This window comes from Gastrolobium bilobum, unplaced genomic scaffold (assembly GCF_033153095.1).
Source record: "Gastrolobium bilobum isolate Gb01-03AN ecotype WA unplaced genomic scaffold, APGP_CSIRO_Gbil_v1 utg4280, whole genome shotgun sequence".
In the NCBI taxonomy this organism is placed as follows: domain Eukaryota; kingdom Viridiplantae; phylum Streptophyta; class Magnoliopsida; order Fabales; family Fabaceae; genus Gastrolobium; species Gastrolobium bilobum.
The window spans coordinates 20,720-45,178 of NW_026895123.1; the positions used below are offsets into that span (position 1 = coordinate 20,720).

At 35.2% G+C, this 24,459-nt stretch overlaps 2 protein-coding genes across 2 annotated transcripts; one reads left to right on the forward strand and one right to left on the reverse strand.

The window, feature by feature from the left end:
* The first annotated feature begins 806 nt into the window (after positions 1-806).
* Positions 807-10,326, forward strand: LOC133316443 (uncharacterized). Its single transcript, XM_061518225.1, has 7 exons — positions 807-2,246; positions 4,295-4,712; positions 5,672-5,816; positions 5,927-6,042; positions 6,205-6,283; positions 8,921-9,154; positions 9,833-10,326. The coding sequence occupies exons 1-7, from the start codon at positions 1,166-1,168 to the stop codon at positions 10,151-10,153; spliced, it is 2,394 nt and encodes a 797-aa protein (XP_061374209.1). The 5' UTR covers positions 807-1,165; the 3' UTR covers positions 10,154-10,326.
* A 1,506-nt stretch (positions 10,327-11,832) lies between these two features.
* On the reverse strand, positions 11,833-14,521 carry LOC133316604 (ATP synthase subunit d, mitochondrial). The gene is made up of 5 exons (XM_061518417.1): positions 14,308-14,521; positions 13,565-13,646; positions 12,360-12,424; positions 12,136-12,222; positions 11,833-12,060 (listed from the first exon to the last, which is right to left on the reverse strand). Exons 1-5 carry the CDS (start codon positions 14,476-14,478, stop codon positions 11,959-11,961), a joined length of 507 nt encoding a protein of 168 aa, XP_061374401.1. The 5' UTR covers positions 14,479-14,521; the 3' UTR covers positions 11,833-11,958.
* Positions 14,522-24,459: the final 9,938 nt, after the last annotated feature.

The window sequence follows — 24,459 nt, forward strand, 5'->3', positions numbered from 1 at the left end:
GTTTTTTTGTTTTTAAAATAAAATAAAATAAACTAGTTAATTAATAATAGCATCGTCAATAACAAGGAAGGGCAATGACCCTGAACTGAAGTTCCTATCTTGTTGTCCCTAATCCTCAGTCCTACATGGCCTTACGTCAGCTATTATCCATTCAGCATGCGTTATCCAAAACAATAAAACTTCTTTGAAATCATCAGCATTAATAGAGGGATAAATGAAGTACAAGGCTGTAATTATTATATGATATATGAATTAATCACTTTTATCATGTTAACTACAAGAATTAATATTTTCAACTTACCTCTTATTACACATAAAAAAATACGATAAATATTACACACACTATTATCGTAATGCGTAATTATTTTATGAACTTTATTTCTCACGTAATATAATAACAGATAAGTTATCTTATATCGTGAAACAAATAAGTAGAGTTCATCAATTTTTGCATGAGTAAAATATGAAAGATGAATCTCAGCCAACATGTGAATATAATTTTTCTCATTTCATCTAATATATAAAAGTATTATATTTTATATCAAGTATATACAAAATTTTGCTTGTTAAAAATATTAAATGTTTCAAAAAAATAAAATAAAATAGACGAAGTGCACATAAAATATTTTAGAATAAATTATGCATGAAAAGAAAATAATTTTACAAACTATCAGAATTTATTTGATTATATTATGGACTCAATTTTTTTTTTCATTAAAGCAAAAAGTGATTAAAAACAAAAATTTTTTCTTTTGGTACTCAATGTTCTTCTTCTTCCTCTGCCACCCATATCAGTCTCTAAGGCAAACTCTGTCCAAAACCACCGCTTGATGCCCCCTTATCTCTTTCCAATCTTATCCAAAATTTCCCCTTCAATTCTCTTCACTCTTTGTCTCCCTCTGCTTCCTGCACGCACTATGCAAAAAAAGCTTTCTTTTTTCCGTACTAAATTAGAGTTAATCTTGAACCAAAATGTACAATCTTAATAGGTTATTTTGTTCTCAAAAATGGATTCTTTTCCATTTATGAATTCAATTAGCTTATCCATTACAATCCTATTTTCATTACAATCTGATATATAATCTGTTGATTTTTATTTTCTGCACTTTTTCCGTTTTCTCTTAAGTGGAAAAAGACTGTGACTTTTTCAAAGGGTTGATCAGAAATGGTGTCAGCTAACGACCCAGTTGAGTCTTTCTTCAATTCCATTCAAGTTGTGAAGGAATCGTTGTCTCCACTGGAAGTGGGTTTTCGCAAGGCGGCGAAGGATCTTGAGCATTGCTTGGTTTGGCCCAAGAACAAGGGCAATGGTGTTTGTTTGATTGCCCAGGTGAAGGAAGGTGGTGAATTTCAGATCTGTGATGTCAAGAAGAAGAAAGGGTTGTCAATGAAGGTTCCCTTGAAGGCTTTCTTGGGTTTATTCTCACAGAATTCAGGGAATGGGAATGGGAATAGAGCTCAAGTGGCTAAGGAAGATGGGTCTTCTTGCACCAATTGCTTGCAGTTTGCTGTGACTTGGTCTTTGTTGGTTAATGGGTTTCTTCAGTCTCTGCCGGTTCCTTTCAAATCTGGGAGGAAGAGGTTTCAGAAAGTGGATGATGAAGATAAGTTGTGTTCCTGCATGAAGCCAACTGTTTCATCATGTGATGTGAAGCAGAATGAATCCAAGGGTCAGTTTGTTAGAACAGTTAGGGAAAAGGGTATGAAGAGAAAGGATGGAAAACATGTTTCAATTGAATGCCTTATAGGTTTTATCTTTGATCAGTTATCTCATGCCCTTCAGGTTCTTGATCATGGGGTGCAAGAAAATGACCTTGACTGTGGGAAAACTTCTCTTCCCCAACCTCCTTCATCTAATTTTGGTCATGTGAGTGTATTCACAAGTTTCTTGGAAGGGCATAAAGTAGATGTGAATGGCTTCTTGGGGAATTTAAGATTTGCAAAGTTGGGTGGTGTGCCATCAAGTGTAGTTGGAGAAGAAAGCCCCTCAACAAACGAAGGGGGAGCTAATAATGACAATGATGCAAACAGGGAAGAAAATGGAGGAATTTCGCCACAGAAGGTTGCCTCTAACATATTCAGTATTCCTCTAACAAATGTGGAGCGTCTGAAGTCTACGCTTTCCACTGTGTCATTGACAGAACTGATTGAGCTGCTACCACAGCTCGGGAGAACATCTAAAGAACATCCTGATAAGAAGAAACTAATCTCTGTACAAGATTTCTTTAGATACACGGAAGCTGAAGGTATAGCATCTTACATAGGATAGGAAAAAAAAATATTTTGCTTGCATAAAATATAAGTAAACTCTTTTTAGCAACTTGGCTTATTGATTAGTAAAACATAGAATCCCTTGGATTATGGTGTACCTTGACTATTTAAAAATTGTGAATGCATTTATTAGTAGACACAGGAATAGGATATAATATGTAGACATGCATGGACATGGAAGGATCTGTGAGATTATCAATTCAATGCGCCTATATGGGCGGAATATGTCTCAGAAAATATGAAAGAGTATAGGTACATTTTAAAGTGCTGAAGGATCTGACATATGAAGAGAAAAATCCTAGTTGCTCCCAAAGTACTTTCATAGTCTTCTTAAATCTCATTCTTTGAATATTATCAAGCACTGGTCCAGTTTATAAATAAGCATGGAACCAGATAAAAGACTTTGGGACTAAACTCTAAACCATGGATGGTCATATAAGTTCCTTATAATTTCTGAATATATATATATATATATAAAGGTTGGCCCAGTGCATGAGGCTCTCACCATTATGAGATTTGGGATGGTCAGATGCATGAAACCATACCACAGCAACAGAGAGGCTGTTTCCATGACTAGAACGTTTAACCACCAGGTCACAAGGCAGTGATCTTATCATTAGATATGATACCTGCATATACTACCATCTCACAAGTACATGTCAAAGTTAAGGGGTGAAGTTATAAACTGTTGTTAATGCTCAACAGTAACCTAACATAAACAAGGATTAGTATTGTCAAATTTAATTGTCAAGTGACTAATGGCATCTACAAGAACTATGGTCTTGTGGAAGTAGTTTAAAATTCAAGTATACATATCATGATTCCATATCTATGTTCAATACTCTAAGTGTTCCAGTGACTTTTTTGCATCTTTTATATATCATGTTTCCATATCTATGGTGTATACTCTAAATAATGACATTTAGCACATGAGCTAATAATTGATGAAAACCGCTAACATGCAGATGTTAATGCTGTCAAACATGGGTAGATTAGTGGCCAAGGAAATAATTATGCTTGTCAAGTTACTTTACTATCCATTAGAGTGTGAGATTAATCTTTCTTTAAAAATATCTTGATTTTTTATCGTTGAAAAATATCCATAAAAGGTGGCTTAGTGTTCTAGAAGAACATAAATGAGATCAAAATAAAAGGAAAAATGAACCCTAGGAGAAAAAAGGGAAAATTTGTTGAAGTTATCAAACTTTGAGCCTGTTTATTTGGGAGTTAGAATTCAGGTTATTAAACTGCTTTCAATGAATGTCTGACAAGCTTCTCGGGAGAAGTTGTGAGACAGGATAGAAGTGTGAAAGGATTAAGAAAGAAGGGCCTAGGTATTGTTCTAGTATACAACCTACATATAAAAATACTTATATTGGAGTTCCTATTCCTGATTATATCAGTGTTGCCTTGTGAATTGGACAATCCGTCAATCAAGTCCCCATTTTGTTTACCTAGCACAATCTCCAGCACTAAGCAGTGACAATGATCTAGTGTTTCACCACTTTATGCATATAATGCAAATTGAATACTGTTCTTTACTTCTTTATTTGCAGCTTTTGCAACTGTTAAATAGACTTAAATTGAATGATAATTTTGAACACTCAACTCCTTTGCACTGAAGCCATAATTGACCAGTGCACTTTTGGCATAATGAGAAGGGATATTTCCCTTTATAACACTTTTGAAATATTTTATCCTCCGATGTTGAGATGAATAAAATCATAATTTCTCCTATTAATCTTAAGAAGGTGTCAGGAGCTAAGTTCCATGGCTTAGTGTTACATGAGTGAACAACTCCGTACTTAAAAACCTTTTTGCACCCTGATCTCATACCAACCTACATGGATATATATTTTACTAGATAGTAGTTGTAAAGTATCTTTTAGCTGATCTGTTATTGACATCTTTGCTTGCGGTATTTGGTTAAGATTTCCTGTTTATTTGTTGTTTATGTTCTTTTATTTTTGATATTTTCTGGAATGACAAATTCACACTTCTTTTCAATTTCATTATCATACAGGGAGGAGGTTCTTTGAGGAGCTGGATAGAGATGGCGATGGCCAAGTAACTCTGGAAGATCTAGAAATTGCAATGAGAAAGAGAAAGCTGCCACGAAGATATGCTAAAGAATTTATGAGCCGTACTAGAAGTCACTTATTTTCTAGGTCTTTTGGTTGGAAACAGTTCTTATCATTAATGGAACAGAAGGAGCCAACAATTCTCCGGGCATATACTTCTCTGTGTCTAAGCAAGTCCGGGACACTGAAGAAGAGTGAAATATTGGAATCACTAAAGAATGCAGGACTCCCTGCATATGAAGATAATGCCGTTGCTATGATGCGATTTCTGAATGCTGACACAGAAGAATCTATTTCATATGGACATTTCCGGAATTTCATGCTTCTGCTTCCCTCTGATCGTCTTCAAGAGGATCCTAGGTAAGATCAATATCATCATTTGATTGCTTTTTGATACAGCCCAACCAACTAAAGCCCAATTAACTAAGGTGTACGTGAGGAACAAACACAGCCAAGTTGCAACAGAATTCAGTTAGTAAGGAGTGTGAGGGGCAGGAAGGCATTATGGTTATTCTGGAAAATTGGGATTGGAATTGGGAGATACTCAGGGCATCTCTAAGGGCTCGGTTCTTTTCTTGCTCATTTGTAATCCTGTCATTTGATTTCACTTTCACTGTAACTCTGTCATTTGATTTTTATACGTTTCTGCTGTAATTTGTTGTTTAATACTGTTTTCAAGTTGAATATCATTTAGATTTCAGTTTCTTTCCACAATTCTTTCTTAAAATCGCTAGAGTCTATCACTTTTCTTTTTTCTTCCATGTATTACCTACAAAGTGCATCACTAATCCTTTTTTTTTTTCTTGGTGGGGGAACCAATAAGTGCGTGCCATTCTATGTTGTCAAAATGTTGTGCTTGTAAGGTATCTGTTGGTCTTACAGAATTGTGGGCAGAACAAACCATGCAGAAGCCATAAGCTGATTCCTATGGTAAAGAGGTACACAAGATGTGGGCATTCCATTCCAACCACAAATCCACCAAAGAATTGCATAAGCTGCACATTGCCACAAAGTTTTGGCCTCCTTGCTTTTACCAAAACCTATATTTATGAACCATAAACAGCTGCTCATAAGTAGGACATGCCAAGTGCTCACCTTAAAATGCAAGGCCACTACATATTTTGGCTGCTGTGTTTGATTTGGCTAGAATGATTGTCATTGTGTTAAATTGTTGTGGTTTGATGTAGTCCCTGTTTTTCTTTCTAAATTAGTGCAGAAGCGTTGCAGTTAGTACTTTAATTTCCTTATTGTCTCAACTTCCAACAGCAGTCAATGATTAAGATTCATCTTCTATATTAATAACTATTTTATACATTCAGGAGTATTTGGTTTGAGGCTGCAACTGTAGTTGCCGTTCCACCATCTGTGGAAATTCCTGCTGGAAGTGTTCTAAGATCTGCATTGGCAGGTGGCCTTTCTTGTGCCCTGTCTTGTGCATTACTGCATCCAGTTGATTCAATCAAGGTGGTGATTTCATGTTTTTTTCTATTTACTGCACATAATTCCATATTCCTCTTACAGCTGTCTGATTTTTATTTTTTTTTGCTCCTTTGCTGTCTTGTTTGATATGTTAGACTCGGGTACAAGCGTCAACTATGTCCTTCGCTGAAATAATTTCTAAGCTGCCACAGATTGGAACACGGGGTTTATACAGGGGGTCAATCCCTGCTATTCTTGGACAGTTTTCAAGGTTGTTTATTTTATCTCTCTTCATTTCTTCCATCCTACCTTACTTTATCTTGAAGCAAATAAGCAGAAAAGAAAGGGGCATAGCTTCATTAATACTTTCCCTTAACAATGATATTATAGTGTTATTTTCCTTTCAAGCTCATACTAGCTTTTGATAATGCAGCCATGGCTTGCGAACTGGGATATTTGAAGCGAGTAAATTGGTGTTGATAAATGTTGCTCCGACACTACCAGAACTCCAGGTTTGTAATTAGAATGATTTAAAATGAAGGGTAATAAATGCTTCTTAACCTGAGGGCACAGCCTAAGAAAACCCTTATTGAAATGATGCAAATGTTTTAAATTAAGGTCCTCATCCCTGATAGATTAATAATTTTCAAATACCAATTTATATTTTTTTAATACTACAAGATTTGTGCACTTTGATTGACCTTTAAAAGTGAAAGTTCGAAATGGCCTTGAAGGCCGATGCATGCAAGAGGGAAAAACAAAATTTTTCTTTGCGGAATATACATGCACATGAAGACATGCTTTAGGAAAGCATGATGTTACCTTGTTCGTGAAATCACCAGATGATCAAGGCCGGTCTGAAGGGTTCAGACCCTCTAACGTTGATCCACACCACCCACTCGTCTAGGTGCAAGAACTCCTTCTTGTGAAGGCACCGTATGATCACCACAAAGAGGCTTGCTAGGCGCTCTATATGTGAAGATGGAGGCTAGGTGAAAGTGTTTGAAAAAGTGAAGCTCTCAATGTGAAAGCTTCACAAGTGGCGCAGGAGAGAGGAGAGAATAGGCTAGGTTTTCAGAAAAACCCTTGGAGGAACAACTGAACACTTAGGCACATAAGAGGAGAGTATTTAAAATAAAATACCAATCAGATTTTTCTCCTAAAAATCTGATCATTAGGCGCCAGATAGGAGAGAGAGAAGTGGAGCTGTTTTATTTCAAAAATTGCTAACAGGCTCCTAGAATATTCTCTTGAGAATTGGTTCAAAACCTATTCAAAATTCTGATCAGAAATCTTCATAAGATCAGCTATATGGTGCGCCCCATATAGCCCAAAAAGGTGACCAGATACATCTGAGTAGTTGCATTCAAATTTGAATCAACTCACTCAGATTTTCTCCCAACTGACTGAATCTTCTGGAGCTGATTTTGATGAGCAAATCTTGCTCACCAACAACCCAAATCAGCGCCATATATGGCCTTGGATCTTGTCCAAAAGATTCTCTCATGATGCTAGTGATTTGTTCCAACAAGATCTCATCTTATTCTTTTGTTATGAAACAACCTTTCATAGGCAATTCAAATTCAAATTCAAATATTTGAATTCAAACATTCAAATATTCAAATTCAAATGTTCAAACATTCAAATTCAAAATTTAAATTTTCAAATTTCAAAATTCAAAATTCGAATTCAAAATCCAAATTTCAAAATTCAAATTTCAAATTCAAAATTCGAATTTCGAAATTCAAATTCAAAATTCAAAAATTCAAAATTCAAATTTCGAATTCCAAAATTCAAAATTTAAATGTTTGATAATTAATTTAACTAATTAAATTAATTAGTAATGTCTTGGACTATCCAAGCCCATTACAATGAACCATGCGCCCTCCACCCCTTTAGGTGGAGTTCCAAACAACTTCTTGGGCTAATAACTATTATTAGGCCCAATACCTTTAATGCTAGAGCATCTAGACAATTAGGTGTTTGTGTGTGACCCATTAGGTCTAACTTAGCCACTGACATAAATGGGCTTGGGCCCAATAAGCCCACAACCCATCTAATGACAACACAGAGCACTAGCAATGTTTTGTTGCCCCAGAACTAGTTAGATTAATGATTTGATCATCCTATTAAACATATTTGGTTGCCGTACATATTTCCTTTCGTCTCGGTTACCTTCCCATAAAACCTAGGGTAAGGAAGCGTATCAACCCCTGCGGTTTAGGGTAAGCTTTATTCGAAATTAGGGAATCTTCAATTTACAGACTCTAAAGGCAGATCATCTCGTTATCTCTTTTACTATGCATAGATTCCCGAGTCCCTGTAAATGTCATCCCGATTTCTCCGGTTTACAGATAACCTAATCTCTCACAGAGATTTGACGAATTCCTTCAGCTTATCACCCTAGCCCTGTGTTCTTTCAGGACAAGCCCAACAGTATACCTATGAGTCTCCATGTTTCAGGCAGACGAGGTGCACAATCAAAGCATGCCTTCTAGAACACAGTCTAGGTAATAACTTCTGGTCTTAGGAAAGACATACCCAAATATAAAGAGACTACTCTAATGATACTCTCTGTGAGAGTTCCTCATAGAGTCTCTTTGTGGGTCCGTTCAGTGCGAGCTATACCCTTATAGGTCCACCCACGACTTTAGCTAAGACATCTCCATATCTGTAGCACATGAGGTCTATACCTTGTATCCATATACAAATAGATAAGTCGTGCTAGTCTTACCTGAGATTACTGACCCCATTCTCAGTATCTCTAGACTAGGAACATAAAATTAGGAATGAACATCCGGTATTCTTGAATCCTCATGATTGTGATCTCATCACAGATACTCAAGAGATACCTATTTTATTTCACGGGGTTTATCAAGTTATTCATAATATATTAATATTAATATCGAGACATAATTATGAAACAAGATAAAGAGTGCTTTTATTTATTTGCGACAATATTAAAAAGGTCTACATCTCTGTCCTTATTTAATCATAAGATTGTCTCTAGGACACCCAAATACTAACAAAAAGTGTATTCTTATTTCTTACATTGTGGTTGATAATTGGTTCATTGTGGTTAATAATGGGGTCTGATTTGTTGGTACTTCTCTAAAATCTATAAGCTTAACTTATTGGCATTCATGTAGGTACAATCTATAGCATCATTCTGTAGCACGTTTATGGGAACAGCTGTGAGGATCCCCTGTGAGGTGTTAAAGCAGAGGTTGCAGGCTGGTCTTTTTGACAATGTGGGTGAGGCTTTTGTTGGGACTTGGCAGCAGGATGGTATTAGGGGTTTCTTTCGTGGAACTGGAGCTACCCTTTGTCGTGAGGTTCCATTTTATGTTGCTGGCATGGGGCTTTATGCTGAATCTAAAAAGGTGTGTAATTTCCATGATCCTGGTTCTTGGTCTTGAGTTTGTGTATGGAATTTATTTTGAGATTTATGCAGTATAAAATTCCTTGAAACTCATTGTATATATTAAAATGAATTTTTATATTCATCCAAATAAATATTAAATTATTAACTGAGTAAGCAGGATTGTATTAAGGAGTTTTGACAGTTTCACGGAGAAAGACATTCAGTTTCTTCACTGCACTTCACAATCACACATTTTTTTCTCTAGATTGTTAGACCTAATTATTCGAATAATATTTATGTTTCCCTCTTCTGTTTAGGTAATTCTTTGCTTTCAAAGAATCCATATTGGTATTCAGGAGAGGGAGGTCAATGTCAGTTATTAAAATTAAGTTTTGTTCATTAACATCCTACAAATATTGGCTTTGCTGAAAGTTTCTTTAACATGACCATGTATCAGAGATTTGGAATAGAAGAACATCTGTCATATTACCCTCACGACTAGTGTTTAATGCAACAAATTAGCAGCAAATGCTCAGATTGCGTAAATCTCAAATGAGTTGAAATAAGACTAGCTAACCTTAATCCATTTTTGCCAGTTAAAATTATATTGGGGCATTGGTTTGGTTGGTTATGTTGTCATGAATAGTTAGTAGTATTTAATATTTAATAGTGTGATGCTCTTGGCATTGGTTTTTAGGCTGTCCAAAAAGTACTAGGGCGGGAACTGGAGGCCTGGGAAACAATTGCTGTTGGAGCTTTATCTGGTGGCTTGGCAGCTGTTGTCACAACGCCGTTTGATGTCATGAAAACTAGAATGATGACAGCAAAGGGTCGGTCTGTGTCAATGACATTGGTAGCATTCACTATACTCAGCAATGAGGGACCCCTTGGCTTGTTTAAAGGAGCAGTGCCCAGGTTCTTTTGGATTGCTCCTCTTGGTGCCATGAACTTTGCAGGTTATGAGTTAGCAAGGAAGGCCATGAACAAAAATGAGGGTAAGCCAGGCAGTTCGGAGTAATGTTTCATACACCAACCAAATGTGTCTGATGGAATTTTTGAGTTTATTGCAGCTCATGTCTGGGTTTTCATTCTGCCTATCATTGATGCTGCTATGAAATATGCATTTTGTTTCCTTTGTTTATTTTCTACTTTCTGAGTCTGCCATTTGTAGCAGCAGAACTAACAAAAATTTTCGTCTTATATTTGCAAACTGAAAGGTTCAATTCATTTCTTCATCTAATGTATAGGTTTTAATCTTTTGCATCTTTTTGTTTTCTTGGTTCATTTAACTGTCTTCCTTTTGAATTGGTTTGAAGTTTTCATTTATTTGATTAGAGCACTCAGTGTCTTTTACGATCAACTTATCCTTATATTATTATTAGTAGTTTAGTAGTAACCACGTTTAAGTTATTAGTATTGGTGTAGTGGTGACGGATTTGGGTAATTTACATGATGTTATAAGTTCAAACTTAGTGACCTTATAGTATTAAAAAAAACAAAACAAAAAAACAGGTTTCAAATTCTCCTGAAATTTATGCTGGCACTTAATGATTTAAGTTATGTGAAAGCCTCTATTTTTAGAATTTCACTTTTGCGGGGATTATATATTAAGTGCGGATATAATTTTTATACCAACCTCAATTTATTACCTCTTTAAGGTGAATCTAGCTTTAACTTTTTGAGTCGGCAATGAAATTAATTTCGAATTGAGGTTTAGTTGTAGTTAAAATTTTGTTCATTTTTTAAGAAATATTTGATGGAAATTGAATTCAATTTTTTTTCTCAATTACTTAGCCTGAGTAGCCATATCCTGTTACTTGACCTAAGAGTTCAGGTGGCTGCATGGTAATGATATTTCATTATAATTCTTGATACACTAACAAAGAAATTATATTTCAGGAGCCTGAAAATAAACTTCTGTAAAGAGGTTTGTAGACATACAACAATAGTGAATGATTATAAATAATTCTTAGTTAAAATACTTTTATTACAAATTAATGATTAAAAATACTTTTATATTAAACAAATTATAGTTAAGTAGTTACTATAAAATAATAATCAAACAAAGGCTAAATCATTTGTGTAATATATAAATTTGATGACTTTCCCATCTCAATTTTGATTTTTGAAGGCTATTCCGTAGAGAGAGAAAAAATTGACTCATTATAAAGCTGCTACTTGTATTCATGGCCTCAAACTGATTCATTTTTTTTCTGGGGACAAACTCGCAAACTGATTCCATGCGAACTAACCATTGCAAATATATAACGAATGAACATCTTTTTCATTTTTTTTTTTTGTAAACAAGGAACATCTTTTTATATATAAAAATAAAATAAACAACTTTCTTCTCACTAAATTTACTTGGTGAGTAAAAGTTAAAGGAGAGGGATGCTCTCCTGAAAACCTATCTCTCTTGTTATAAAAAAAACATAAAAACCAAATAACGTTCTCGAGCCGAAACTATCTGCCAAGGGATGGACTAGTCGCTGTTTCTGCTTTATGATTCGATTAAAATCAAAACAAAAGCTTCTTTACCAGGGGAAGATAATTTATTAATAAAAACACATCATTTTCTTGAAATTGAGTATCTGACCTGACACCACAAGACAGCATTATATTGACAACAATAGCCGGGTTTTCAGGTGAAGTCTAATTGATTAACAGTACCACCAAAAATTTTGAAAACTCTGAAATTGGGTATATGAAGATCCCTTCAACTGAAAAAGAGAACTGAGTTACAAAGAAATCAGTGTGATTTATTAAACCAGCAAGGAAAACATCAACTTCTGACGGTTTTTCTACACTCGGAAGTTTTGGAAATCAATAGCCCCAGTAATCGTTCCTGATCTCATCGTCAAACTTCTTCTTCAGCTCAGGATGCTTGGCAAAGTACTCATCTGCAGTCATGGTACTAATCTTGTTCTGTGAAAATAAATAACAGTGTGAGATAGTTAAAATTATATGAATCTGAAACATCTATGTGGTGATTTATATAACCTTCAACTCTTGTACTTCAGCAATCTCCTTTTCCAAACGCTCAGACTCCTTCACAGATTTCTCCTCTGCTTCTTTAAGCTCAACTAACTGCAGGCAGAAAACATATATATATATATATATATATATATATATATATATATATATATATATATATATATCACTTAAAGATATATTTGATTGAGAGAATTTAAAAAAATAAGTACAGATTCGACAAAGGGTCTTACCAGTGCATCAAATTTAGGCTTATATTGAGGAGTCACATTGTCAACAAACTTGGGGACCTCTATGCCTGTAAAGAAACCATCACACGAAACATTAAAAGTTGAACTAACGGTTTGTAAAACAGTAAAAACAAAAAAAGGCCATATATACATGTGTGTGTGTGTATCAAGTGAAAGCGTGAGAGGTGAGAGGAGCCAATATTGACTATTCAATCTCACATAGATGGTTAAGATTAACTCCTCTCACGTCTTTACTTGATACAATCCCTGTATACACACCCACCCACAATAAATACACAGAGATTAAGGACAATTTTCAATAATAAACAATCTTCTAGCTAATAGGAATTCAAATGCAGGATTCATTACACATTAACCAATGATAACAGAAAACCAAAGCGTAAGGATGAAGTACTACTTTGTATTGCAGATACATGAAATTCCTATGCGAGCTTATATGATATTACATACAATTTCCAAATTCTAGTCCCAACTGAATTGGTCATAAAAGTAAATTATTAATGTGAAAGGAAGAAGCAAAATATTGCCTTGGCTGTGTACCCAATTTCTTTTCTTTTTCGATATGGGAAATAACAAAGAAACAGTTCCAAAATCTCCATTATAACTTTTTTAATTTACATTCCAATTAAAATTTGAATATATTGTGTTTTAACATGCATTAGGCAATAGATTACAACATAAGGAAATCAATTAACAATAGAAGCAACAAAAGAATGTTTATTTTAGAAATATCAATTTTGAAAAATATCTTGTCAACCTCGTAAGTCCTAACTGTACTTTTCCTCATTTCTCTAATTCTCTCTAATATTTTTTTATCAAAAGAATATGGTATAATTAAGTACCGGAACTGGACCCAGTTGAATTCATCAACATATTTCTACACCTTTTCCACTGCCACAAATCTATTTCAGGAGAGAAAAATTAAAAAACAGAAAGCCAAAACCTTTAACTGACGTAAAATGATGATATATTCACCGACTTGCGCATCAAATCAAAGTGGTTTCACAAAATGGATGTAAGGCTCTCAGCTCATAGAGGAGTGCAAGAGTATAACAAGAATCACATTTATGAACATTTAATCATGTTATTAGCACTAAGAATGAGTCAAGTAAACTAACCTATAGTGGAACCACAAAAAAATCTAAAATATATATAAAGGGCATTCACCATAGAGTTCAAAAACATACTTTCATAATGCTCCTTGTACATATCCACCAAACGAGTGCCAATTCCTTTTCTATAATAATCCCAATCTATGGGCTCTGGCTCCTACAGAAAACAGAAAGTGAAAAATGAATTAGCAAGACTTGAGTAATGTGTATATATATATAAAATAAAATAAAAAGATTAATTGAGCAACCTCTGCTATATAAAACAATTGCAAGAATCATCTAACTAATTTCTTAAATGATCACTTCGAATGGAAAAGCTCTCATTCAAAACATGACGAAGAGGTGTATAACAAAGTTTTACATAACAGGAAAGTTATTGTTTAAAAAAGTTATCTGAAAATTATTTCTAAAGCTATTTATCTAGCATTACATTACTGAGGAAGAAGAGCCACTAAGTACGTGTTTGGATTATCGTTTTCTGTTCAAAACACCTTCTATTCAAAATATTACCGAAAGAGCATTTCAGAAAAAGAAAACAAAAATCCATTTTTCTCGACAAATTATTCAAAACCAGGCAGGCACTAAAACATGTTATCATCGAATAATTGTAATTTGACAGTAGAATAGAATAAAATATGGCATAAATTGTTCGAAACCTGTTATCAGTTTTTTCCCCCTAAAATCAAACCGATCTTAACATATAAAAATAACATGGATGGAGGGAAATCCGAATCCTATATACAACACGATCCAATTCACAATCAGCAGAGAAGAACGAGAATCAGAAGGAAATGAGAGAGATCTATGAAAAAATCGACCTGGCTGAACTTGGTTTGCAGTTGGGAGTTAACCTCGTCGAAAGCGCGACGAAGATTAAAGAACTCCTTGCGAGCCTCATCGGTGACGAGAAGCTTCGCCATTCCATCCCAATCGATGCTCTTCCCGGCCTTGAATGCTACATCCGTAACTTTCTTCACCGTTCCGCTCATTTTCCCTGCGATTTTCTCTTCTCCCAAACGCGATTCTTCTTGTTGCTGCTGATGCTGCGCTTGGTTTTTCACACCCTGCCACTATCACTACCCTGCTTCGTGGTCTGGGCCGGGTTTCTTATGGGCCGGCCCATAGTGTGATCCAAATGAATTCTTTCATACATTTTAAACTTCCCTATATTTTTTTATTAAGCACGCAAGTCTCGTGAATTTTTATTGAGTCATTTTGGTTTGGGCCTTTGAATCATTTGTTGTACAAATAAATAAGAAAGGCACTTATTGTGGTTTCTGTTTGAATGATATATTTAATAATTGGTCTTGTACTCCTGTTTAATCTAATCATTTACATCATGTTTCCCATACTCATTTGTGGTTATACACTTGTGCGTAAATTTATAGTGTCATCCAATCCTTAGTAAGAAGCTCATTTAAGTTCATGACAAATGTTTTACTGCCTATAAAATCTCCGTGTTTAATTGTGTTGCATAGATTTAAGTCTTCTAAAGTTCCTGTTCATAGCATTAGATGCATATTTACATTGAAACTTTTGATGTGATTTTGAATCAGCGTAGCAAGAGAAGAGTATTGAAATTTATTGACATGACTGCTTCTGTTGCCACATAATACCTAGAATGGACAAATTATATCCAATTTTACGCATCACTATTAGACATTTAATGAAGGCTAGGTGAGTTGTTGGGATGTTGAAAGTTGAAACATGATCAAGTTGCAATTTTGTACAAAATTGCTGTCCAAAATAATCAGAAAACTTTGCAATCTTTAATTCTTTTTTTTTCTTTACCAAGAATAAAAAGAAAAAAAAAATTCCTCCTTAAACTCGGTTCGGAAACGGTTCAAAATTGGTTTGGAAATGGTTCTAATTCGAAATTGGTTTGAAATCAGTTTATAATCGGTTCGGGTTGAACCGATTCGACCAGTTTTAAACCAAACAAAACCGATTTGATTTACAAAAAAAAATGTTCGGTTTGACTATTAAAAAAAATCTGGTTCGGATCAACTTATGCCCATCCCTAAATTTTTTAAGGGAAAAAGAAGTATCATTTAAAAGGACACAAGTTGTGTCCTTTTAGATGATTTACACACAGTATGACCGGTTATACTTTGTGTAAATCTGAAAAGTTTCTTTTTTTTTTCTCTCCTCAGTCACATCGCTGACGTGTAAAGTGAAAAAAAAAACAACTTTTCAAAATTACACAGAGTATGACCGGTCATACTCTGTGTAAGTCACTAAAAGGACACAACTTGTGTCCTTTTAAATGACACACACTAAACCCATTTTCTAATAGACATATAGAAAATGATAGGTTTATTCCCAAATTAAATGGGCTGGCTCTTTGGGCTTCGGCCCTTTTTGATTATAAAAAAAAAAAAAAAAAGAGGCTGGCTCAACCAGGTGCATTAAAACTCAACATTTTCACACAAATAATAAATGGGTTTCTTTGACTTATGAATTTGTTTTGGGTTATGCTGATGTTAGATATATTTGGTTCTTTGTTAGAGTGCTTTCAAAAGTCCCAGCCTTTAATATTGAATAATGTCAAATCATTTTAATTATAAAACTTTCCCTTTTTAATTTTCAATATCTCAAACAAGCACACTATATTTAGAGATAAAGTGAACGCAGCCCTCTACATTCTTGACTAGAAGTGTATCTTTTCTATGGACTAACATAAGAAAACTAGCTACCGACAAATTTCCCCACTTCAATTCTTGTGAAAATTAAAAAAAAAAAGAAACCCGTCAAGGAAGCTGAAAGCCAAAGTTGAAATTAACTTTAAAGCCATTTTTTTGAGTCAAGACGCATGTCAATAAAATATATTTTCATTCCGTCTAACGTGTTCTTAGCTGGTTCACCTTATTAACTCACGAAAATGAAGACAATGATTGATGGAGATTGTATCATCAACAAAAATTAAGTGCTCCATAGCATCTGGTTTCCATGTAATGGCTTCAATTTTTGTTAGCTATGATACATCCACCCTAGCAATGTCACGCACTGCCAATATTGCGATAGATGAACTTTGGTAATTAAAATCTTGTAATTGTTAGATGTTTTAATCATATACGAATTTAAGATCGATTCACATTCACTATTTAAGAAATTATAATTATAATTCTCATGAAACCTATGTGAAATTCATGTCAGTCATGTCAACGATGCAAAGTATTCCACAGGGTATGCTTGTGTAAGCAAACCCATGTGAAAGTCATATTCATATGATCTTTTTTTCTATAGGGTGCTCAATTACTTATGATTCCATGAACTAGATCTTTCTCTTCACTTTCATTTGCCAGCTATAATAGTTAATTATATTAATATAATTAAGACCAGTTGGTTGAATAATTTAGAATGCTCTTGACTCCTTATGTTAGTTACCAACTCGAACAAGTACTTGGTACTCGTCGTACTTCTTTGACGGAGTAACTAGATAGTAACAAGTAGTGGAGATATAACTAACTATGCGCACATAAATTAATTAAATTTTCTCTTAAATCTTAAGCTTTTCAGGCAAATTGGTCATATGTAGCTAGCATGCGACTTTAGGGGAGCTACATCTTAATTTTTATTCTAAGGTAGAATCATTAGTTAGGAATGAAAAGTGACATAGGTTATTCTACTTATTTTTTTTTTTATATTCACCTTACCTATTATTTTTCAACATTGTTAAATCAAAATCTTAAGAGGAGAGAGAAATAATAAAAGTTAGTTGAGATTCTAATCTAACTGTGTTAGAGAATGATAAGTAAGGTAGACATAAAAAAAGGTGGAAATAAATCTCCTTATGTGGAAAAAAATGTGACATGATCATGTGAAAAAATTACAATCATTTAAAGGTGAATCAACAGTTATGATTTTGTAACTATCTATATTAATATATATTTTCTCTTTTTTTATTACCATTGATCTACCTTTGTATAATTATGATTCTACACATGACCTTGTCATTTTTTTTTTCACATAAGAAAATTCGGATAGAAAAAAAAAAGTAGATAGATAACCTATCCCATTAAAACTATACATAAAATGCACTGATCCCTTCTCCAAAAATCAAGGGTTTCACACATCCTCCATAAATGTTAGGAATGAGGATGGAGAAAGAAACCATGACTAGAAGGTCATGACGGCTGCTATAATTAATGACATAGAAAAACATGGCATTGCAGGTCAAGTTTATATAGTTAGCTAATTGAAATGGTCAATTTATGCACAGAAAAACATTTTTGCAATTGTGGAAGAAATGTTTTTCTGCCACACACATTTCTTGTAATTATTGTGGTAAGATATAATGTAAATTTAAAATGAACTCTTTTTTTGTGGGACCCATTTATGTATTCCGTTTATAGTATGCAAACAAAATTTCGTTTTCTAACCATTTGTGGTTGGAAAAGCTAAAGCTGCCGTACTAAGGGGGAAGCACTAGACCAACGCAGACACAAAGCAATAGATGAACTTGGACTACTTTGGGAAGCATGAGAAATAATCAAAACAAGACAATCAAAGTATAAGAATAGTACGTACAACTGTACAAAAATCGGTTGCGTACGTAAATGGTTCCTTATACGAAATTAACTAGAGGTTTGGGAACACTTATCACGTCAAAGCAATATGAGCCAATTGTTTACATAAATATGTATTCATGATGAGTTGATCCATTGAACTATGAATATACATTGATTCCATTCGTATGGATTGCCTAGTACGAATAAATTTCTGATTTTATCCACTTGGTGGTTATTCACATTAGTTGCTTTTTTTTCAATGTAATGGATGTGTTTAAGTGAGTTTAGGTGGGAACCTAATAATCATGAACTTGTAGAATCTTCATAACACTTGGTAAGGTTCAAGTTCTAGACGGGCATTTTATCATCTGGATTCATTGGTTCTCACTTTTGAAAAGTTGGCAGGGAACATGCCAATATGTACAAATTCAAGTTATTTGTGTTGTGTCTTGACTTTGAATTCTATTGCACCAATATTATATCAAGCAAAAGTAAATATACGCAATTGAAACTAAAGTGTGTGGTTGATTCGAGTGAAAAAGACTCGTATCTCTTAAACATAACGTGGTTCGTGTAGATAAACCGTTAAGGAAGATTTTTATTTTCGATGCTTAAATGTACTTTGAGAAATAAAATAGAAATATATACATAACTGACTGAAGAGTAGTTATGTTTTATATAGATCCAATTTATAAGTCATTCGTAATGACAAAAAGAGTAGAAGAAAAACTATACTTTAACAACGACAAAAGCTGGCATTTTCAAAGATAACATTAAACTTATTTGCAAGGTCAGTTTTCTTTCTTTATTTAAGTATGAACAACAGTTAATGTGTTTGAGGAAAATTAGACATTAGGATTTAGGAATAATGATATTTAGATGCTTGTGAAACGAATTTGAACGAACTGGAATTTTTTTTTTTTCATCTCTCTCTTAGTGATCTCTCTCGATTTCACTTTATATATAAGAAAACAGTGTACAAATCTAAAACGGAAAATATTATTTTTGTTTACTGAGGAAAATGGTGGAGCATTGAGAAAGTGATGAGCGAGAAAATTGTGGAGATATTCCTTTCATTTATAATTGGGATGGGACGAAGACTTTGTCACATCATTAATTCATTATGAGGAAAATTTGTATTTCTTAGGAAAAGAAAAAAAAGAACTATTTTTTTTAATTAGTTCAAAAAGGTATGGACGAAGACTTACCACACACATTAACAAGAATTTATAATAACTTCCAGATTGCTAATAAAAATCATTTATATAATACTTATACATTGTTTTATTCCATCGTTGTAGTAAATTGTTAACTAAGTAATAAAAACAAATTGACCTCAAGTAATTGGTGAAAATCAGGAATAAAACACAGATGCTTGGAATAACGAATTTATCAGGAATTTAGAGGATATTGGATCTTTTATCTTAATTTCATTCTAAGGAGAGAGGGACACAGAATGAGCCAACGAAAGGAGCTATTTTTTTTCAACTTAGGACAAGGGTTTCGGACTTTGTCACATCACGACAAACAGCTTCTGCGTCCCGAACACAACTTAAATTAAGAGCCACTTTTATAATTAAATATCTATAGGGAAAATAGAAAATGCTTATATATCCTTTACTGTTTTTTTTTTTTTTTTGGAAAACTCCTTTACTGTTTTTTATTCTATGGTTCAAAAGACAATGATATACGTGTCTAAAGCGTCAATACTATAAGGGATGTATTTTGTACGTTTTATTTTTTTTATTATTTACAAAATAACTTCTAAGCAAAAAGTTTTTTATTGCTATAATAATGAGTAAAAGAAAAAAAATCAAGCATGAGATCTTCTTCGCAAATATTAAAAGTAATGAAGTTAAATCACAGTTCATTGTATATTTTGGTTGCTAGAGTGAGAGATTAACTGTATTGTGAGACAACAATAACAAAATAACTGATGTATCTCGGAGCCCGGCAATTCTGAGCCTGGCATAGGATTTAATTAGCCCGGCCTTTTTCTAGTCAGCTTGTGGAAGCGATGATGAACCATAAATCAAAATCAAAATCAAACAAACAAAGATATGGAGGAATAGAGAACCCCAAAAATTTTAACGTGGAAAACCTCTTCGATGTGAAGAGTAAAAGCCACGAGACCAAGTCCAAAAAAACTCCACTATAAACAATGGGATTTACAAACAATTATCTACAATTAACTAACAAGAGGACTTCACCCTCTAAAGGTAGGATCTACTCACAAGTGTTTCTCTCTGTAAAGGGGATAATGAATCATACTCTACAGGGAAATCTTCTTCATCAGTGATGGTGTTGAGTTTCTTCCTTAGAGAATCTTCGTCTCTATCTTGCACTTTCTCTTTCTTTGTGTCTGCATCTTTTTTTTCTTTTTTCTTCTTCGCTATATGATGACTCGGTATCTAGCATCTCTTATAAAAAAGAGATTAGGGCACCATTAATTTGGGCTGAGTCCGTCATGGGCCACGCATCCAACAAATCTCCCCATTCATGCCTGTAAAGGAGGATATCCAAGCTCCACATCATGCGGGGTATGGGGCTGGGGTAGTCAACCCGACACCTTCACAACAATTTTGAAAACTTCCATGTTGGAACCATCTTGGTCATCATGTCAAACCAGTTCAGGTCCGTATACACCTTATCGAGCTGTAGAAACTTTTCTTCTATCACATCTCAAATCCAATTGTATCACATGTCTATGTATTTTGATCGTGCATGGAATGTTGAGTTCTTCTCTAAGTGTATAACACTCTGGTTATCATATTTTAGCACATACTTCTCCTGACTATGTCTAAGCTCCTGCAGAAAACTCTTCATCCACACTAGCTTCTTGTACGCCTCAGCTGCAGCCTGTAGCAATGTATTCAGCCTCGGTAATGGAAATGGCGACACACTTATGGAGTTTGGACTTCCAAGAAATAGCTCCCCCTGCAAAGGTAGTCAGGTAACCTGTGGTCGACTTTCTCGAGTCGTCATCTCCACCCAGGTCGGTATCCGAGTAGGCTTCTAACTCGAGTTTTCCTCTCCTAAAGCACAAGCATCTGCTTATTGTGCCTTTGAGATATCTGAATATCCATCTGACGACGTCCCAATATTCCTTGCTCGGGTTTGACAAAAATCGGCCTACAACCCCAACTTCATGAGCAAGGTCGGGCCTTGTGCATATCATGGCATACATAAGACAACTTACAACTAACTGATATGGAACCTTTTACATCTCGTCTCTTTCTTCATCACTGGTTGGACCCTGCTTCTGACTCAAATTGAAGTGTCCACCTAGAGGAGTGTTGATTGTCTTGGATTGTTCCATATTGAACCTCTTCAGGATTTTCTCTATATACTTCTCCTGAGATAGGCATAACAGCTTCTTTGAGGGATCCCGAACAATATTCATCCCGAGTATCTGTCTTGTTGGGCTGAGATCTTTCATAGCGAGCAACTTGCTCAAAGCTTTCTTGAGGGATTTAATCTTCCTTGCGTCTTTTCTCACTATTAGCATGTCATCTATGTAGAGCAAGAGGATAATGAAGTCGACATCATACCTCTTGATAAAAACACAATGATTTGCTTGAGTCTTCTTAAAGTCGTACTGAGTCATGAAAGATTCAACCTTTTTATACCACTGTCGGGGTGCTTACTTTAGACCATACATGGTCTTCTTAAGTCGGCATGCCATGTGTTATTTACCTGGAACTTTGAAACCTTCATGCTACTCCATGTATATTTCATCTTCTAAGTCTCATGAATAAATGTTGTCTTCATATCCAGCTATTCGATCTGCAAGTCTTGAGTGGCCGTTATGCATAGAACATTCAGATTGACGTCATCTTGACAATTGGTGAGAATATTTCCTCAAAGTCTATGGCTTGTATTGATAGCACCCTTTCACTATAATCTAGGCTTTATACCTCGGCTTTGGGTTATTTTCTTCCACCTTGAGTTTGTATACCCATTTGTTCTTCAAAGCTTGTTTTCCCTTTGGTACCTCGACCAAGTCAAATGTGTGATTCTCATACAAGGATTCCATGTCATCTTGCATGACTTTCTCCCACTCTTTCTTTTCAGCATTGATTACTACCTCTTCATAACTTTGAGGCTCTCTTTCTCCTGCAACGATTATGTATTCGTTTGCAAGATGTCTGGTGGAAGGGCCTCTAACTCGGATAGACTGCCGATTTTATAGTTGTCCTCATAACTCAGTTCTTCTATTTCACGTCAGACTTCTGGATGTTTTGATTTTGTCTTACCTTCAGTTGGTGGCTCTTCTTATTGTTCGCCCTCCTCAGTATTCTGCTGATTGGATCCTCCCCTTGCTTCAGCTCGAAGAAGGGAGATGAGGTCTTCATGACGAACAATAGTTCAAACTTTAGACCTCTGGATGTCCTCAATGGTCTGATTCTAAAAAAACACTGTATCTCGACTCCTCACAACCTTCATGTTGACGGGGTCCCAAAGACAATATCCAAACTCGTCCTTTGGTGAGACGAAATAAACATACTCTTTGGTCTTGGAATCCAACTTTGCTCATTTATCCTTGGGAATATGCACAAATGATCGACATCTGAATACCTTTAGATGCTCGTACTTTTCTTTTCTACCTATCCAGACTTCTTCTAGGGTGTCTCCTTCTAGAGGAATTGAGAGTGATAGATTGATCGGGTCGACTGCAGTCTTGACGGCTTCTCCCTAGAACGCCTTGGGAAGCTTGACATGTGATAGCATACTTCAGACTCATTCTTCAATTGTTCAGTTCATTCTTTCAGCTACACCATTCAGCTGAAGTGCCTTCTCCAGCTTTATACTCGTCGCCTTGCATTACATCTCAAATAGACCTCGATATTCTCTATCGTTGTCAGCTCGAATAACCTTCAGCTTTCTACTTGTCTCCTTTTCAACCCTTGCATGGAACTCATTGAATACTTGGAGCACCCGATCTTTCATATTAAGCAAGGACATCAACACTCTTTTGGTGTGGTCATCAATGAACGTGACGAAGTAGTATGCACCATCTAGAGATTTCCCTGACATAGAATACATGTCATTATGAACAATATCAAAAGCATACCTCTTTCTTCTAGATGTGTTCAAGTCTCTTATGCCAAAGCTCAAAACTTGATTCATCTTGCACCACATTGGTCTATCCAATGCTGACCTTCCCTTGCATAACATAGAGAGATCATTCTTTTTTACCTCGGGCTACCACCTAGCTACCTTTGGCGAGTTTTCATCTTCCTCCACCAAAGTAGTTTACCAGCCTGACTTCATCGAGCTTTTCTTCTGAGATGAGATTGAATCGTATTTCAGGAACATGTCTGACCTATTTCAGAACCAATCTACAACCCATGACGGTCATCATCATGACTTCTCGAACTCCCACTATCTTGCTGGTTACCCATCTTCACGATACCAAAGTCGCCACCTTGATATGATGAGAAGAAATCTTTGTGGGGTGTGACACGGAAGAATAATTCTAAGTCCACAACCCGTGAACAGTCGTCATAAGCTACTTTTAGATAGTCGTCTTCACCAATCAAGTAGACATTGACCTCGGCCTTGGCTGCTACAGTTGTTGTGCTTTGCTTTTCTTTAGATTTATTGCATTCGGCTTAACATTACCCATCCTCTGATCCTTTTGCAGAGTCTGACATTCTGACTTCCAGTGACCTGATTTTTCACAGTAGAAGCATGTGAGATTCAATCTCGGCTTTAACCGACCTCTAGATTTGTCACGATCTCGACTTTTACTTCAACCTCGGTGTATAGTTCTTCCACAGTTTTCAAGAACATTTGCTTCATACTGTTAGGTTATACCTCGTTCTTTCCTCCTAGCTTATTTATTCAGCAGGTTATCTGCAATAGAGTCCAGTGTCATCTTTCCTTCTGGTGCCGAGTTGCTGAAAATCACCACCAAAGTATCCCCGCTCTTAGGCAACGAACTAAGTAGCATGAATGCTTGTAACTGGCCATCAATCTTCATGTCAATCTTTGTTAGCTGATTGATGATCCCCTTGTATATATTTAGGTGCTCAATCATGCTTTCTTTGTCCTTGTAGTCTATCTTCACAAGTCGGTACACCAAGTGTTCTTTGTTGTGTGGCATCTTATTCTGGATTAAGGATTCCAACTTTGTCAATAGCTCATGAGCGTTTGTATAGGTCGACATATGCTCGAACAAGCTCTCGTCGATGTATTTGCGGATCATAGCGACCACCTTCCAATTAAGGAGATCCCACTCTTTATCGTTCTTCCTTTCTGGCTTGTCCGCGCTCAGAATGGGCTTATATAAATCGTTGCAATAAAGATGATCCTCTATAATGGGTTTCCAATATGAGTAGTTTTTTGCGGTGAGTTTGAACATGTCACCATCATGCGCTACGACACTCTAAGAGCTCTGATACCACTATTTTGCCTTAGAGTCGGGCCTCTGATTCAATTAGCCCAACCTTCTTC

Excerpts from the sequence above, each read along its gene's own strand:
- LOC133316443 (XM_061518225.1), top strand. The coding sequence starts at position 1,166 with ATGGTGTCAGCTAACGACCCAGTTGAGTCTTTCTTCAATTCCATTCAA. Across the intron at positions 5,817-5,926 it reads ATCCAGTTGATTCAATCAAG|ACTCGGGTACAAGCGTCAAC; the intron begins GTGGTGATTTCA and ends TTGATATGTTAG. Across the intron at positions 9,155-9,832 it reads TTTATGCTGAATCTAAAAAG|GCTGTCCAAAAAGTACTAGG; the intron begins GTGTGTAATTTC and ends ATTGGTTTTTAG.
- LOC133316604 (XM_061518417.1), bottom strand. The coding sequence starts at position 14,478 with ATGAGCGGAACGGTGAAGAAAGTTACGGATGTAGCATTCAAGGCCGGG. Across the intron at positions 12,425-13,564 it reads GTACAAGGAGCATTATGAAA|GCATAGAGGTCCCCAAGTTT; the intron begins GTATGTTTTTGA and ends GTTTCTTTACAG. Across the intron at positions 12,061-12,135 it reads CTGAAGTACAAGAGTTGAAG|AACAAGATTAGTACCATGAC; the intron begins GTTATATAAATC and ends TTATTTTCACAG.